Genomic DNA, 14529 nt, shown 5'->3' on the forward strand with positions numbered 1-14529 from the left:
TCCTCCCAGCCTGGGAACACCTCAAGGTCTTCTAGGCTGTTATATAAGATTGCAAGGGCTCACGTGACTGCTCCCTGGAAAAACAGAGTGTCTGTCCTGGTTTTCTGACATAGACATATATTAATAATCATTTGAGAGTAGAGATAGTCCTTGGGAGTCCTTGAGTTCAACCTTCTCATTTTACAGATGAGGAAAACTGAGGCCCAGAGGAGAAGGGACTTGTCCAGGATGAGAATGGGCCAGGACTCATTCTCCTGACCACTGCCGAGAGAGCTACGAGTTACAGGCCACTGCCAGCGCCGCGTGGATCCCTGGCACGTGCCACGAAGTGTCCATTTCACAGGCAGGGAACTAGCCCGAAGTCCCAGCGTGGGCATGCCAAGGCCCCTAGCCTGATTCTCGAATCTTCGCCAAACCCTCTTACAGACCAACACTCGGGGCCTTTGTGAGGGGAAACTAGCCCTGGATCACTCGGGTGGTGGCGGGGCTTGTACGTGACGCCACCACCCCACGGGCGTGACGAGACACGCGAGGCTGGCGTCCGGGCATGCGCGGGCCGCGCGGGGCGGCCCTGGGCTCCCATTGGCTCCCGTCGGCCGGAGGGGCGGGGCCTCGCGCGCCGCGCTTCCTCCAGCCTCAGCTTCCGCGTAGCTTCCCGGACAGCTGGATCCTTAGCGGGAGCCGGAGTGCCGCCAGTGGCGGGCTTGGCGGCGGAGCAGGATTCCGGGCAGGAGCCTGGCCTCTCAGGTGGCGGGCTCTGTGTCCCTGCGTGGTGAGAGCACGGCGACGTCTGGCCCGGGCCCCCGTCCCCGGCTGGCGGTGCGCCTTGTCCTGCCTGGGCATCCCGGTCGACCTCCGTTCTTGACCGTAGCAACCCGCACCCCTCCCACCAGTGCCCGGTCTGCACTCTTGGCCCCTCCAGGCAGCGCCGCTCAACCTTGCGAACCCAGCCCGGGACCCCTTACCGTCCTCACTGAGAGCTTGAGGAGACCTCCAACTCCCCCATCCCTGGCTCCCGGTAACTGCTGTTTCTCTTTGCCTTTGCAGATGGACGGGACAGAAGGCAGTACCGGGCAGCCCGGCCCCGCTGAGCGGTCCCACCGAAGCAGCGTGTCCTCCGTGGGAGCCCGAGGTGGGTCCCGCCCGCATCTCCTTTCTTCCACACCCTCCTGGGACGCTAGCCCTGGAGAAGTGGCTCTGGCTTGTCTTGTTTTTCATTAAAGATAATTTATGTATCAACTAAGAAATAATAAGGTACATTCAGATGTGGAAAACTCACAGAAGTCAGAGGCTCTGTCACTAGTTTACTGGCCAGGTTGGGTCCTCGTGAATCTCACATTCATTTGTAAAATGAGCTTATTTAACATAGCTGTGAAATTCAAATGAGATTGTATGAATGAAAAGTGAGGTCTGATGTGGTTCACGCTTGTAATCCCAGAACTTTGGGAGGCCAAGGTGGGCAGACCACATGTGCCCAGGAGTTCAAGACCAGCCTGGGCAACATAGAAAAGTGACACGTTCACTTTCTCTGTATCTTTTCTTTGTGTTTGTTCGTTCTTTCTTTTCTTTCCTCTCTTGCTTTCTCTCTTTCTCTCTTTCCGAGTCTTGCTCTGTTGCCCAGCTAGAGTGCGGTGGCGAGATCTTGGCTCACTGCAAGCTCTGCCTCCTGAGTAGCTGGGACTACAGGCACCCGCCACCACTCCTGGCTAATTTTTTGTATTTTTAGTAAAGACGGGGTTTCACCGTGTTAGCCAGGATGGTCTCGATCACCTGACCTCGTGATCTGCTCGCCTTGGCCTCCCACAGTGCTGGGATTACAGGTGTGAGCCACCGCACCCAGCTGTGTCATTTTCTCCCAAATAGCCTTTTGAAAGCAGGGATCAGGCCTGGCGCGGTAGCTCACGCCTGTAATCACAGTAGATCACGTCTGTAATCCCAGCAGCTCACGCCTGTAATCCCAGCACTTTGGGGGGCCGAGGCAGGCAGATCACTTGAGGTCGAGAGTTCAAGACCAGCCTGACCAACATGGAGAAACCCTGTCTCTACTTAAAATGCAAAATTAGCTGGGCATGGTGGCGCATGCCTGAAATCCCAGCTACTCAGGAGGCTGAGGCAGGAGAATCGCTTGAACCCGACAGGCGGAGGTTGCAGTGAGCTGAGATTGCACCATTGCACTCCAGCCTGGGCAATGAGAGTGAAACTCCATCATCTCAAAAAAAAAGAAAAAGAAAAAGAGAAAAAGAAAGCAGGGATCATGATCTTCATTTGATAGGGAGAAAACTGGGCCCTAGGGAGGTTAAGTCGCAGGCAGGCTATGGAAGCTGTCCAGGTGATCACGTACTACAGCTTCCAGTGCCTCAGTTCTCCTTGCCTGTGAAGTGGATCTGAACCTGAGCCTCCTGGAAGTGATTTTTTGATCTCTGAGAGTAGCTGCTGGAGCATAACAGACTGGGGGTCCAAGAAGCACCTTCCCTTGTGTAGACGAGAAACCGTGCCCTTCCACACACTCTTGGAGAGAGGAGTATTAGCTCTACTTTTACAGATGAGGCAACTGACACTTAAATTGGCTCGCTGAAGTTGGCCAGCGACCAGGCAGGGATGGGAACCCGAGTATGTCGGCCCCAAAGCTCGGCGTTCCTTCGCCTTGCCTGCAGTCCCAGGGATGGGGATTTGAATCTGGTTGCTCTTCTAGGTGTCTCCGTTTGGCTCTGGAACCCACAAGTTGTCACAGGGAACTCTCAGCTATTTGGGCTGTTCTTCCCTAGGCTGCTTCAGGCTGACCTGAAAGACCCAGTATTGACTCCTGAGGCTTAAAGAGTCCTAAGACTTGAAGAGTCCTAAGGAAGCTGAGAACTTGCTTTAACCTGGGTGACCTAAGGAATCCTCTCTTCCCATCTTAGCCTGAGTCAGAGAGAGACTTGCCTGAGGACAGCAGTGGGTTACCAGCTCTCGCTGCTGCCAGACAGACAGACAGACTGCCATAGCCTCAGGATGGTTTCAGCCTCTCTGTGCCGTAATTTCACATCGGTGGAATGTTCTTGTTCAGGGCAGAACAGCTGAATCCTTGGGGCAGCTATGGCGGTGAGGGGCAGGTTTGCAATGGCCAGGCTTAATTTTAATCTTGGGGGATTGGGGTGGGGCTGGTCTCTGGGCAGGAGTTACTGGGTTTCTGGGTGGTTTGAGGGCGTCAAGGAAGCACTAATAGACAGCAGCCATGATAGGGTCTTTGGGGGCTGCTGGGGCTCGCCTCTGGCGTGGACTCTTGTCTCAGGAGTGTAGCCCTGGTCACCCCTGAGGGGTATAGGGTGGGGGCTCCAGCCCCAGTGGGTGGTAGAGGGTACCTGGTTGGCCTGGCCTGGTTGTGCCAGGCAGAGGCCTCAGCTGAGCCTGCCTGGCCTCCATCACAGCGGCTGACGTGCTGGTATACCTGGCGGATGACACGGTGGTGCCCCTGGCTGTGGAGAACCTACCCTCGCTCAGTGCCCATGAGCTGCACCGCGCCGTCCGCGAGGTCCTGCAGCTCCCGGACATTGCCCTGGATGTCTTCGCGCTCTGGCTGGTCTCCCCTCTGCTGGGTAAGGCTTGGCAGTGAGGAGCCCAGGCTGGAGGGTTGGAAGAGCACTGACCAGTGTAGGAGGGAGGGGCAGTGTTTGGAGCCGCTGCGCATGGGGGAAGGTGGGACTTGGGTTTATCCTGAGCTGTCCACCCATCTAAGCACCTAGAGCCCTGAGAAGGCCCCCGCTCCTGGCCCTGCTGTCTGTCTTTCTGCTGGTGGTGGAGGGGTGGCCACGCCTGCCCCCAGGTCGTGCTGGGGCTGGGTGGTCTGGGAACGGTACTGCAGGAGGGAGGGAGGGAGGAAGGGGGCCTTGTCTGCCGAGCATAACCTTTGCCACAACCTGGGTGGTGTTTGGGAGCCTTGATTTCACCTTATCCTCAGGCCCAGGCCAGTCTTGCAGATGAGGAAGTTGTGGTTAAGGTGGTGAGACCACTGTGTGGCAGGAGCAAGACAGATTCAGACCTGAGTGGCTTCCCGGTCGGCCTCTTTGAACTGTTTCTGTTCCTTGGGAACAGGGAGGAGAAGGGACATGGCCCAGGAAGTGCCCCTCTGACCCTGAGGCTCTTAGCGAGGGTGGGAAGAGTAGACTTGACTTCTCTGGGAGGGGGGCCTCCAGCCCTGCCTGGCTGGCCTCGTGACCACCCACATCCTGCCCTTTCAGGCTGAGATTGCAAGATGGAGGGACTTGGGGGCAGTGGCTCTCTGGACCCTCAGCCCGGGGTCCCTCAGTGAACAGGGTCTCTGAGCCTGCTGGTTCGCACAGGAGGGGGTCAAGGAAGAGGCTGCCCCATGTCGTTGTTTAGTAAATCGGTGCCATGGCCAGGCGAGTTTTCTTAGCTTACACATTCCCTTCGTTGTAGAGGAACGCAGGCAAGAAGGGGGTGACCAGTCCCAGGGCAGCCTGGGTCAGGCCCAAGGGTTATGTCTTCTGAGGTTGCTGGTGGGGGGAGAGGGAACATTTGGCGTCCCCGTTCCCCACCCTTATCCTTCCCTCCACCCCCTCCCCTCTGCCAGTAGGAGCTTCCTGCTCAGCTGCTGCTGGGAGCTTCTCGCCCATCCTCTTCCTGCTGCCCCGGCTCCTCGGCCGCCCCATGCCCAGCCCAGTCACCTCCCCTTCACCTCCGGGCCTCGGGTCAGGACTGTGGGCCCCTTGGTTTGTGTCTGAAAGCTAGGGGTACAGTTCTGCATGGGTCGGCCCCTGCCCTGCCTCGAGAAGCTCCCCGAGCCTGCTGGGCAGCCTGTCTCCGCCTCTCACCTCCTCCATCCCCGCTCCCTCCTCGCCACATTCCCGCTCCCACAGCCGGAGGCTGGAACTGACATGAATGGGCTGCTTTGTTGCCCAGCCCACGCAGGAGGATGGTGGCAGAAGACCCCGGCACATAGTCAGCACCCACTCTGTTCCCAGGCTGGGTTCAGGGAGGTTGAAAAGCCACTTCAGCTGTGACTTGGGCCTCCCAGAACCCTTGCCCCCCTGCCCCTACACTCCTGATAGGGTGAACCAGTGACAGATGCTCCAGGGCCGCGAGTGCCCTGCAAGGGCAGGGAGGGGCGCCGGCTTCTGGAGCTGCCCTTCATACCGGATGTTTTGGCAGGACTTAGCCTTCTCAATGCCATTGTCGCTCTGCATGGAACAGGGCTCCAGGGACCTTCCGTCCCATTTAGACAACAGTCTCCAGGCAGGAAGGCCCCATCTGGAAGTTCTGGGACTGCACTGAAGACAGGAAGGAGTCTTTTGAGTTGCTGGGGCTTGGGGCTGAGGCTGGTCAGGGCTGGGCTGTAGACAGCAGGAAGGGCATCCTTATCTCCAGGGTGTCTCTAGGCCCCATCTAGTCAGTTACTGCGCTCGTTCCACGAGGACGTGCAAAGCCTCTCTCAGGCTACGTGGTATTCTAGATGCTGGGAATACTGGAGGGAAGGCACTGGTGGAACTTAATTTAACTTTATTTTATTTATTTATTTTTTATTTTTTTGAGACAGAGTCTCACTCTGTTGCCCAGGTTGGAGTGCAGTGGTGCAATTCTGGCTCACTGCAACCTCCGCCTCTTGGGTTCAAGCGATTCTCCTGCCTCAGCCTCCCGAGTAGCTGGGATTACAAGCAAGTGACACCACGCCTGGCTAATTTTTGTATTTTTAGTGGAGACGGGGTTTTGCTGTGTTGACCAGGCTGGTCTCGAACTCCTGACCTCAAGTGATCCACCCGCCTCAGCCTCCCAAAGTGCTGGGATTACAGGCATGAGCCACCGCGCCCAACCACCATTGGATCTTTAGAACCTAAAGTATGGTGAAGGGAGGTTTAGGAAGCAGAGCTCTGTTCCTGGTTTAGCCACTAGCCCCATGTGGCCTCAGGCATTGTGCCTTCCCGAGCTTCAGTTTCCCCGCTGTAAAGTGGGTGATCTCTGTGTCCTCCAACCCTGACATCCTTTGAGTTTCCAGACAGAGAGAGCATGAGGACCCTATGAGGGGAGTTGATGGAGCCCTTTCACCCAGTCAATAGGGAGGCGACTACTGGGGGTAAATAAATGGTGTTTCCCTACTGGAGATGGTGACATGGGTGGGGCCCAGGGTTTAGGTTGTAAAGGAGGGCTGTGGAGCCTCTGGGAAATCTGGACCAGAAATGATGGGACCAGAAATGATGGGACAAGAAAGGGCTGCAGAGGCTGGATGCAGGGATGAGTCGAAGGGCTGTGGGAAGGGGGCCCAATTGGAGGCTGTGACTGCTCTTCCAGGTGGAAGGCCCAGATAGCCCAAAGAGCAGAGATGAGGACCCCTGGCCTCAGGCCAGCAGGAGAGGCGATCGGCCATCAGTGGGGACCACGGAAGGGTAGAGCGGGGAGATGTGGATCAGGCAGGGCTCAGGAGGCTTGGAGCAAGCTCTGGCTCCTATACCCCGGTGACAGACATCCCCATACATCTCTGGATGAACTTGGAAGTGGCCTCACACCTCTCAAAGGCAGAGACCCCCATGGCCACTGTTTTTTGGTGGGTGCTGGTGTGTGAGCTGAAAGGCTTTGTCCCTCCTGGCCTGAGGCACTGAGTCCTGGGTCCAGAGCAGTGGTGGCATGGGGCAGCCTGGAGTTTGAAGGGCTGGACTGGTGCACTTGGTCATTCTGCCAACCCCTGGTGAGGTCACTGCACCCCAGGGATACAGCGGTGGACAAGTCCGCAGCCCTGTGGGTGGCAGCAGCAGGGAATGTCAGGTAGTGATCAGCCTGTGAAGGTAAACAGATGTGGCGTCATCGGGGTGATGGTAAATTTTGAGGAATGGCTGCCTTAGTAGTTAGGGGTCCAGGGAAGGCGGTCCTTGAACTAAGACCTGAGTCAGCCACAGGAGGATCTGGGACAAAGGAGTCCAGGAAAAGAGGAACAGCAGGTGCAGAGGCCTTGGCACAAGCAAGCTGGGGATGACTTGAGATTCAAGTCAGGAGATTTAAGAAGGCCAGGGTGGCAGGAGCAGCGTGGGAGAGGCAGTGAGAGGAGATAAGGTGGGAGGGCCAGGCAGGAGCTGGGTTGCGGGTGGGCCACAGAGGTGCAGAGCTTGCAGGATGGAAGGTCAGCTAGAGCTCCTTGGAGGTGTTGGGGGTGGGAAGTGACGACGGGGAGGCCCAGGCTCTGCCAGGGGGAGGGCAAGGCAGCCCCTCGGGTCTCTGGGCCCCAGTTGCCAATTTCAGGTTCTGCTTCCTGATGGCATTGCGGGTTCCTTTGTGCCCTAGCACCTTCCTTCGGCCATAGCCTCCAGCTTCAGCTTGCCCCGGGGCTGCAGTGAACAGTTAGTGGCTGGCTGTGCCTGGAGCCAGACCCTCGTCGCTTGCTGTGTGACTTTGGACAAGGAACTTGACCTCTCTGAGGCTCGTTTGCTCCATGGGTGAAATGGGGGATAGGGTTATTGCAGAGTAAATGGCTCTGGACCCTTGGCACCTGCTCAGTTACTATTGGTTGTGACTGTTGTCATGCTATGCAGTGTGAAAGGTGGGAGGGCAGCCGCTGGACTGGCTGGAGGCTGCATGGGCCGCTCCCCATCTTGTCCTGCAGAGGTGCAGCTGAAACCCAAGCACCAGCCCTACAAGCTGGGACGCCAGTGGCCGGAGCTGCTGCTGCGCTTCACCAGTGCCCCGGACGACGACGTGGCCATGGGTCAGTGCTGCTGCCTGTCTCTCCTTGTCTCAGGACCACCTGAGTCTGCAGCTCTGGCTCCCAGCCCAGCCAGGGCCCTGCCAGCAAGGAACTGCCCTGACTGAGGGGCAGGGCCTGCGTCTCCCCCAGGCTCCGATAGCCACCACTGGCAGGGGAGGACGGGGTCCCTGAGAGAAGCCCCAGTGGGGGTGGGCTGGGAGCTGCGGGGGCACGTTGGGATGAGCTGCGCACTCCACCCGCTGCACAGCCCTCCGGTTTTCTCAGCCGGGGTCGGTGAGGTTGGTGGCCGGCGCCTGGGCCAGTCAGGGGAGAGGGCAGGGCTAAGCAGAATGGGGATGCCTGGCAGTGACCTAGCCTGTCTCCCCAGATGAGCCTTTCCTGCAGTTCCGAAGGAACGTATTCTTCCCAAAGCGGCGGGAGCTCCAGGTGAGGCAGGAGCCCTGGTAGCCCCAGCAGGCCCAGCCCCTTGTGCCCAGCCTCCTTGTCCCTAGACCTCTGGACATTCGCACCTCGCCCCAGCCCAGCTGAGCGGCTCTCCCTGCCACACCCGCCTGCAGATCCGCGACGAGGAGGTCCTGCGGCTTCTCTATGAGGAGGCCAAGGGCAACGTGCTGGCCGCGCGGTATCCGTGCGACGTGGAGGACTGCGAGGCTCTGGGCGCCCTGGTGTGCCGCGTCCAGCTCGGGCCCTACCAGCCCGGCCAGCCGGCAGCCTGCGCCCTGAGGTGAGGGCCTGTGTGACCTGAGGCGGGGGCGCTGGATGGGGGAGTTTGTCCTTGGAATCGAACTTACAAGCAGTCTTCAAACTTACAAGCAGTTTTCGGTCTCGCAAATTGGGGCAGGGTCCTGGAGTCAGGAGGCCTCAGCCCCGCATGCTCACTCTGGCCCTAGGTAGTTGCTCTGCCCCTCAGCCTCCTTTTCCTCACCTGCCCTGGGTGGGAGCCTCAGGTGAAGTGAAGTCTGGGAGAAGAATCTGGAGCCCTGCCTCCGGCCGAGGTCAGAGGAGCTGGGCTTTTGGAGTCACAGCCAAAGACCAACCAAATACTGACCCTTTGTCACCAGTAACAGGCCAGCTTAGTTCCAGACCACCAAATACTGACCCTTTGTCACCAGTAACAGGCCAGCTTAGTTCCAGACTCCTGGGATGTTCCCTAGGCAGTCAGCATGCTGGTTGTCCACCTCCCAGCCCTTTCTCCAAGAGCTGAGCTCTCTGCTGTGTAACTTAGCAGGGCCTTGGGTGGTGAGGATTGAGTCTGCCCTGCCAAAGCCCAGGCCAGTCTCTGGTCTCCATGGAGGATTATCCTGAGGTTTAGAAATAATTCCAGTGAAGGGGCCAGGCATGGTGGCTCACGCCTGTAATCCCAACATTTTGGGAGGCCAAGGCAGGCAAATCGCTTAACGTCAGGAGTACGAGACCAACCTGGCCAACATGGTGAAACCCCATCTCTACTAAAAACAACAAGTAGGCGGGTGTGGTGGCGTGCACCTGTAATCCCAGCTGTTCGGGAGGCTGAGGCAGGAGAATTACTTGAACCCGGGAGGTGGAGGTTGCAGTGAGCCAAGAGTGTGTCACTGCACTCCAGCCTGGGCAACAGAGTGAGACTCTGTCTTTAAAAAAAAAAAAAAAAAAGAACTGAGCGCTCTGACTGCAGCTTATCTGATGGCCGGTCCCCAGCCCACACAGGAGCCGCTGCCTGAGGTGGGGAATCGGCTGCGGTTATGCCAGGGCCTCTCCTGCTTCGTGTGTCGGGGGGAGATGCCCTTTCTTTTGTGAGCCTGTGCTGGTTGTAGATTGGCGTTTTCACGTTTTTATCTGGCAGAACAAAGCATTGAGAGCATTAAAACCTCTGCACCGGTTTTGGTTATAAAAGTTCCACCAGTTCAGAAATCCCAGCGGTCCTGACTTGGTGACACAGACATTGCTCTGAAACCCTCCAGCTGCAGTCTGATTCCAGGCGGGTGGGGGCTCTTTGCTTGGCCTCCAGATCTTCCCTCAGCCTCTCGTCTTCGCTGTGAGCTGCAGACCTGGGCCCGCCTCCTGGGCCTCCTTCACTTGCCTGGCTGCCCTGTGTGTCTGTGTGCCCTTGCAGGTGGGGGTAGGGGGACCTCTGCAGTGCGGGGCACACTGCGGGCACTCAGGGTGGTGGGCTCCTTCCTTTCTGGGGGCGAAGTCTGTCCCTTCGGCTGCTGTGAGTTTCCTGGGTGGGTGTGTGGTAGCCAACCAGGCAGGAGGCAGGAAGGGTTGGGAGACAGGACCAGGCCCTGTGGGGGACCCTGGCGCACATGGGGCTGTAGTGCAGAGGCTGCTGGCTAAGGCAGGACTGGTGGGAAGTGCAGGAAAGGGGGGACCCGGGTTCCTGTTCCTGGCTGGAGATGCAGGCATCTGGAGCTGCAGGATGAGCCTTTGGCTTCAGACGGTGACCTCAGGTTGGATGGGCAGAGGGACAGCCCCAGGTGGGCCTCATAGGGAGCCCCATCACAGTCCTTGGCCTGCACTTGGAGAGCTTGTCAGGTTTTAGGGCCGGGGGAGCTCACCCAGGACAGGTGGGGGCGTCACCATCCCCACTCTACAGAGGAAGCGGGAGCAGGACAGGAGGTGCTTCTCACCAACTGTACAGCTGCTCGTGGCAGAGGCAGGCCAGCCCTGGAGTCTGCCCTACAGAGAGGGGCCAAGAACCGAACCCCCTCCGTCTGGTGCCTGGGTCTCCTCCTGGGCTCCTTACCCAGCGTCTGATTTGGAAGTAGATGTGTGTCCACTTCCTCCAGGCAGCCCTGCTTCCCCGCCCTCCCCTGTGAGCCTGGCACCTCTAGTTGGGCTGCTAGCACCCGTCTTCCTTCCTCCACAGGGAGAAGCTGGACTCCTTCCTCCCTGCCCACCTCTGTAAGCGGGGCCAGGGTCTCTTTGCTGCCCTCCGGGGCCGCGGGACCAGGGCCGGGCCGGGCGAGCAGGGCCTGCTGAACGCCTACCGCCAGGTGCAGGAGGTTGGCAGCGACGGCGGGTGCGAGGCCGCCCTGGGCACCCACTACCGTGCCTACCTCTTCAAGTGCCACGAGCTGCCCTTCTACGGGTGAGAGGCACAGCACCGCGGTCCCCCAACCCCCCGCAGACTGTCCTTGGGCTTTGCTAGCACAGCTGCCAGTGAGCCCACTTCTGCCCCAGCTGAGCTGTGTCCCCATGAAGTGGTGTCTTGTCCCGAGCACCTCAGGCCCCACCATCCCAAACTGGGCACCCGTCCTCCTCCCCTTTCCCCTGTCAGGGGCTGGGACCCTTTGGATGGGTCCTCTCCTCCTACCTGGCACAGTCGCCTGGTCACTGGCCCGGCCGACCTCACCTTCAGCCGGCTGTCTCTGTCACACAAACAAACAGCTCTGTGCACCTACTGCACGCGCGCTCCCTGGGCACTGGAGGCCGCTCTGAGCCAGACGCCATGCCCCTGCCTGGTGAAGCTGACGTTCTAGTGGAGAGAGACGAGAACAGAGGGGTTGAGGAGAGCCTGTCAGTGGGCGCAGGCGGCAGCCAGGAGACCAGAGGGTGGGGTGTGGCTCGGGCCCTGTGGTCAGAACAGGCGAGATGGTCAGATGCAGGGCATCTGAGGGCAGAGTGACAGGATTTGCCAGATGGATGTGCAGTGGACGAAGCAAAGGAGAGGAGGCAGAGGGGACTGGCCTAAGCCCCCGGCAGATGGTTTCGCCATCGGCTGAGCTGGGGGCGGTGCTGTGGAGCGGTCAGGGAGAGTTTAGGAATGTGATTGTTTTTGTTTTGAGACAGGGTCTTGCTCTGTCACTCAGGCTGGAGTGCAGTGGCACAATCATAGCTCACTGCAGGCTCGACCTCCGGGGCTCAAGCAAGCCTCCTGAGTAGCTGGGACCACAGGTGTGTACCACCATGCCTGGCTTTTTTTTTTTTTTTTTTTTTGAGATGGAGTTTTGCTCTTATTGCCCAGGCAGGAGTGCAATGTCATGATCTTGGCTCGCTGCAGCCTCCGCCTCCCGGGTTCAAGCGATTCTCCTGCCTCAGCCTCCCAAGTAGCAGGGACTATAGGCACGTACCACCATGCCTGGCTAATTTTTGTATTTTTAGTAGAGACGGGGCTTCACCATGTTGGCCAGGCTGGCCTCGAACTCCTGACCTCAGGTGATCCGCCCGCCTCGGCCTCCCAGAGTGCTGGGAGCCAGCACGCCCAGCCTAATTTTTGTATTTTGTGTAGAGACGGGGTTTTGCCTGTTGCTCAGGCTGGTCTGGAACTCCTGGGGTCAAGTGATCCTCCCGCCTCAGCCTCCCACAGCACTGGGATCGTAGGCGTGAGCCACCGTGCCCGGCTGGGAGCTTGCTTTGGACATGTTGATTTTGAGATGCTTGTTAGGCGCCCCACTGGCAACTTCGAGTGGGCATCTGGTGTCTAGTGCAGTCTGAACTGGAGCTCATATTTGGTGAATCCTATGCATATGGATGGCACCTGAAGCCTGGAGAGATGCTGGGAGGCAAGTGTGGGCCAGGTGAGAAGGGGCCCTGGGCCCCTAGCAAGGCAGGAGGGCTCCACCCGCAGTAGCTCCGAGCGCACGTCCCGCTTGTCCTCCTGGCAGCCAGTGAGGGATGTGGGCTCCAGCCTGGTGGGCGAGCGTGAGCAGGGATGGAGACAGCGAGTGTGACCAGCTGTCACAGCCCTGCTGTAAAATGGGGTGAAGAAACAGGTCTTGTAGTGATTTTGAGGAGGAGGTGACAGCCATGTCTGCTGACCGGCAGGTGGCCCTCTCCTGGCTGCTTCGGTTTCCTCAGTGAAATCGGAGGTCTGGCCATCAGCTGAGCCTGGGGGACAGAAGTCTTCCAGAGGAGTCTGGAGCGGACGGCCCTAGGATTCAAGGTGGCCTGTGCTGGTCTCTGGCTCCGTCCCATTGCGTGGAGAGAGCGGGGTTTAACTTGGGCTCTGGCTCAGTGGGTGGTGAGGGCAAGGGTGAACCCGAGGGATGGGAGAAGGCAAGGCTGCAGGAGGGACAGGCGGCAGCTCTTCTCAGTTTTGAGCCCTAGAGCCACTCCCCTCACCTCCTCGCGCTTCCCAGCAGGCCCCTGCTACTGAAAGGTGTCTGCCTGGACAGTGGCCAGCCGGCTCTCCTGGCCGCCTCCCGCAGCCCTGGCCCCCAGACCAAGTGCCAGGCCCACATGACTGGTTTGCTCCACGCCTGGGGCCACGCACTTCCCTCCGCCTGCAGTGCCCACCCTTCTGTGTGCCATCAGGCCCTTCTCCCTCCAGTCACCACTGCCAGCTCAGATGCTGTCTCCCCACAAAGCCTCCCCTTCATCCCACCTCCGTTTCTCCCTTCCCCAGAGCGGGTTTAGTCACCCAAACAGCAGAAGCTTCTCAGGGCCCAGGCTGGGGCCTCGAGCAGCCTCCCTCAGCATTTTTGATGCCGGCCGGAGGCTGACCCCAGTCCCCTCCCTAGATGTGCCTTCTTCCACGGGGAGGTTGACAAGCCGGCCCAAGGCTTTTTGCACCGGGGTGGGCGCAAGCCAGTTTCTGTGGCCATCAGTCTGGAAGGCGTGCACGTCATCGACAGCAGAGAGAAGGTACCGCCCCCAGCTCCTCCAGGGTGGAGAGGATGGGAGGGGGCTCCTGACTCAGGCCTTCCTGGTTCCTCTGGGCCTGTGGGGGCCTGGGGGCAAGGTGGGTGGACTATCTGGGAGGGACCCTGCCTCCCTCAGATGTCTTTGTAGCCCCTGAGGGTGATCCTGGGTCCTCTTGCCCAACATGCTAGGCTGTGGCGTGGCCGGGGCAGGGGAGGCCGCAGCTGGGACTTCCACCCCTGAGTGGAAGGAGGGCAGCAGGGCCCTCTGTTCTGCCCGGCTGATGGCTAGAGAGCAGCCTGGTGCTCCAGAAGACCCTGGTGCGGGGGAGCCCTCTTCGGCTGACCATGTCCTCTTCTCCCTGCGTTTGGTGGCCAGCCCTGGGTAGAGGGCTGCGTCAGCAGCCAGCCCCGTGGGGCAGATTACCTGTCCCTGGCAGAAATTCACCCCTAAGCCAGCAGAGGAGTTTTGACTGGCTTCTGGTTGTCCCAGAAGAGGGACCTCAGCCCCTCCTGCCATCTGTGCCCTGGGAGGCAGGGCCCAGCTCAGCCTCATGCTAGATGCCACCCCTGACCTCATAGAAGAGGCTCCCCTTCCCCACCTGCCTCCTCCCCCACGTGCATCCCCAGCTGTCAGGGGCTTGGCCCGCTGGTGGGACTGTTGTGGGAGAGGGGATCTCAGCCTCCCTGGACCGCAGCCCCCGGGAGGCTCTGATGAAAGCTGAGGCTCTCTCCTTAGAGAAACACACGAACAAATGTAGACTCAGCCTTGGAGAGGCACACACCCTGGCCAGGTGTCCCCTCCTGGTGGTGTCTGAGTGGGATGGGGTGGGGAGCAGACCTCTGCTCAGGGGTCAAGCCTGGCTCTGTGTCTCCTGCTGGCCAGCACGTCCTGCTGGGCCTGCGCTTCCAGGAGCTGTCGTGGGACCACACCTCCCCTGAGGAGGAGGAGCCCATCCTGTGGCTGGAGTTCGACGGAGACAGCGAGGGCACGCCTGTCAACAAGCTCCTCAAGATCTACTCCAAGCAGGTAGCGCGGGTGGTGCCTGCACACGGGTGGGGAGGCTGGGCCCAGGTGTCCTGGGTCCCAGACGATTAGAGGCACCAGGCTGGCAGGGAAGGAGGTGAGAAGCTGCCTTGGGCCTGAGGATGAAAGCGGCCTGGGTACAAGGGGTGCCTTGACTCCTGCTGACCCAGAGCCGCCCTGGGAGGTCAGGAGGCCTGGTCTGCGGACTCCACACCGGTGGCGGTGGCAGCTGTGGGTTCTGGCAGCTATCCCGGCCC

The 14529-nt window shown here is 59.5% G+C and overlaps 1 protein-coding gene across 1 annotated transcript; it reads left to right on the forward strand.

Moving 5' to 3' along the window:
- Nucleotides 1-616: 616 nt before the first annotated feature.
- LOC105549180 (FERM domain-containing protein 8) lies at nucleotides 617-14301 on the forward strand (the record flags this gene model as incomplete). Its single annotated transcript, XM_011993599.1, has 9 exons — nucleotides 617-772; nucleotides 1048-1132; nucleotides 3408-3575; nucleotides 7586-7687; nucleotides 8055-8113; nucleotides 8245-8411; nucleotides 10533-10754; nucleotides 13126-13249; nucleotides 14132-14301. Coding segments are annotated over exons 2-9 (1097 nt in total), but the record flags the coding sequence as incomplete, so codon positions are not given.
- Nucleotides 14302-14529: the final 228 nt, after the last annotated feature.

Source organism: Mandrillus leucophaeus, unplaced genomic scaffold (genome assembly GCF_000951045.1).
Source record: "Mandrillus leucophaeus isolate KB7577 unplaced genomic scaffold, Mleu.le_1.0 Scaffold43, whole genome shotgun sequence".
In the NCBI taxonomy this organism is placed as follows: Eukaryota; Metazoa; Chordata; class Mammalia; order Primates; family Cercopithecidae; genus Mandrillus; species Mandrillus leucophaeus.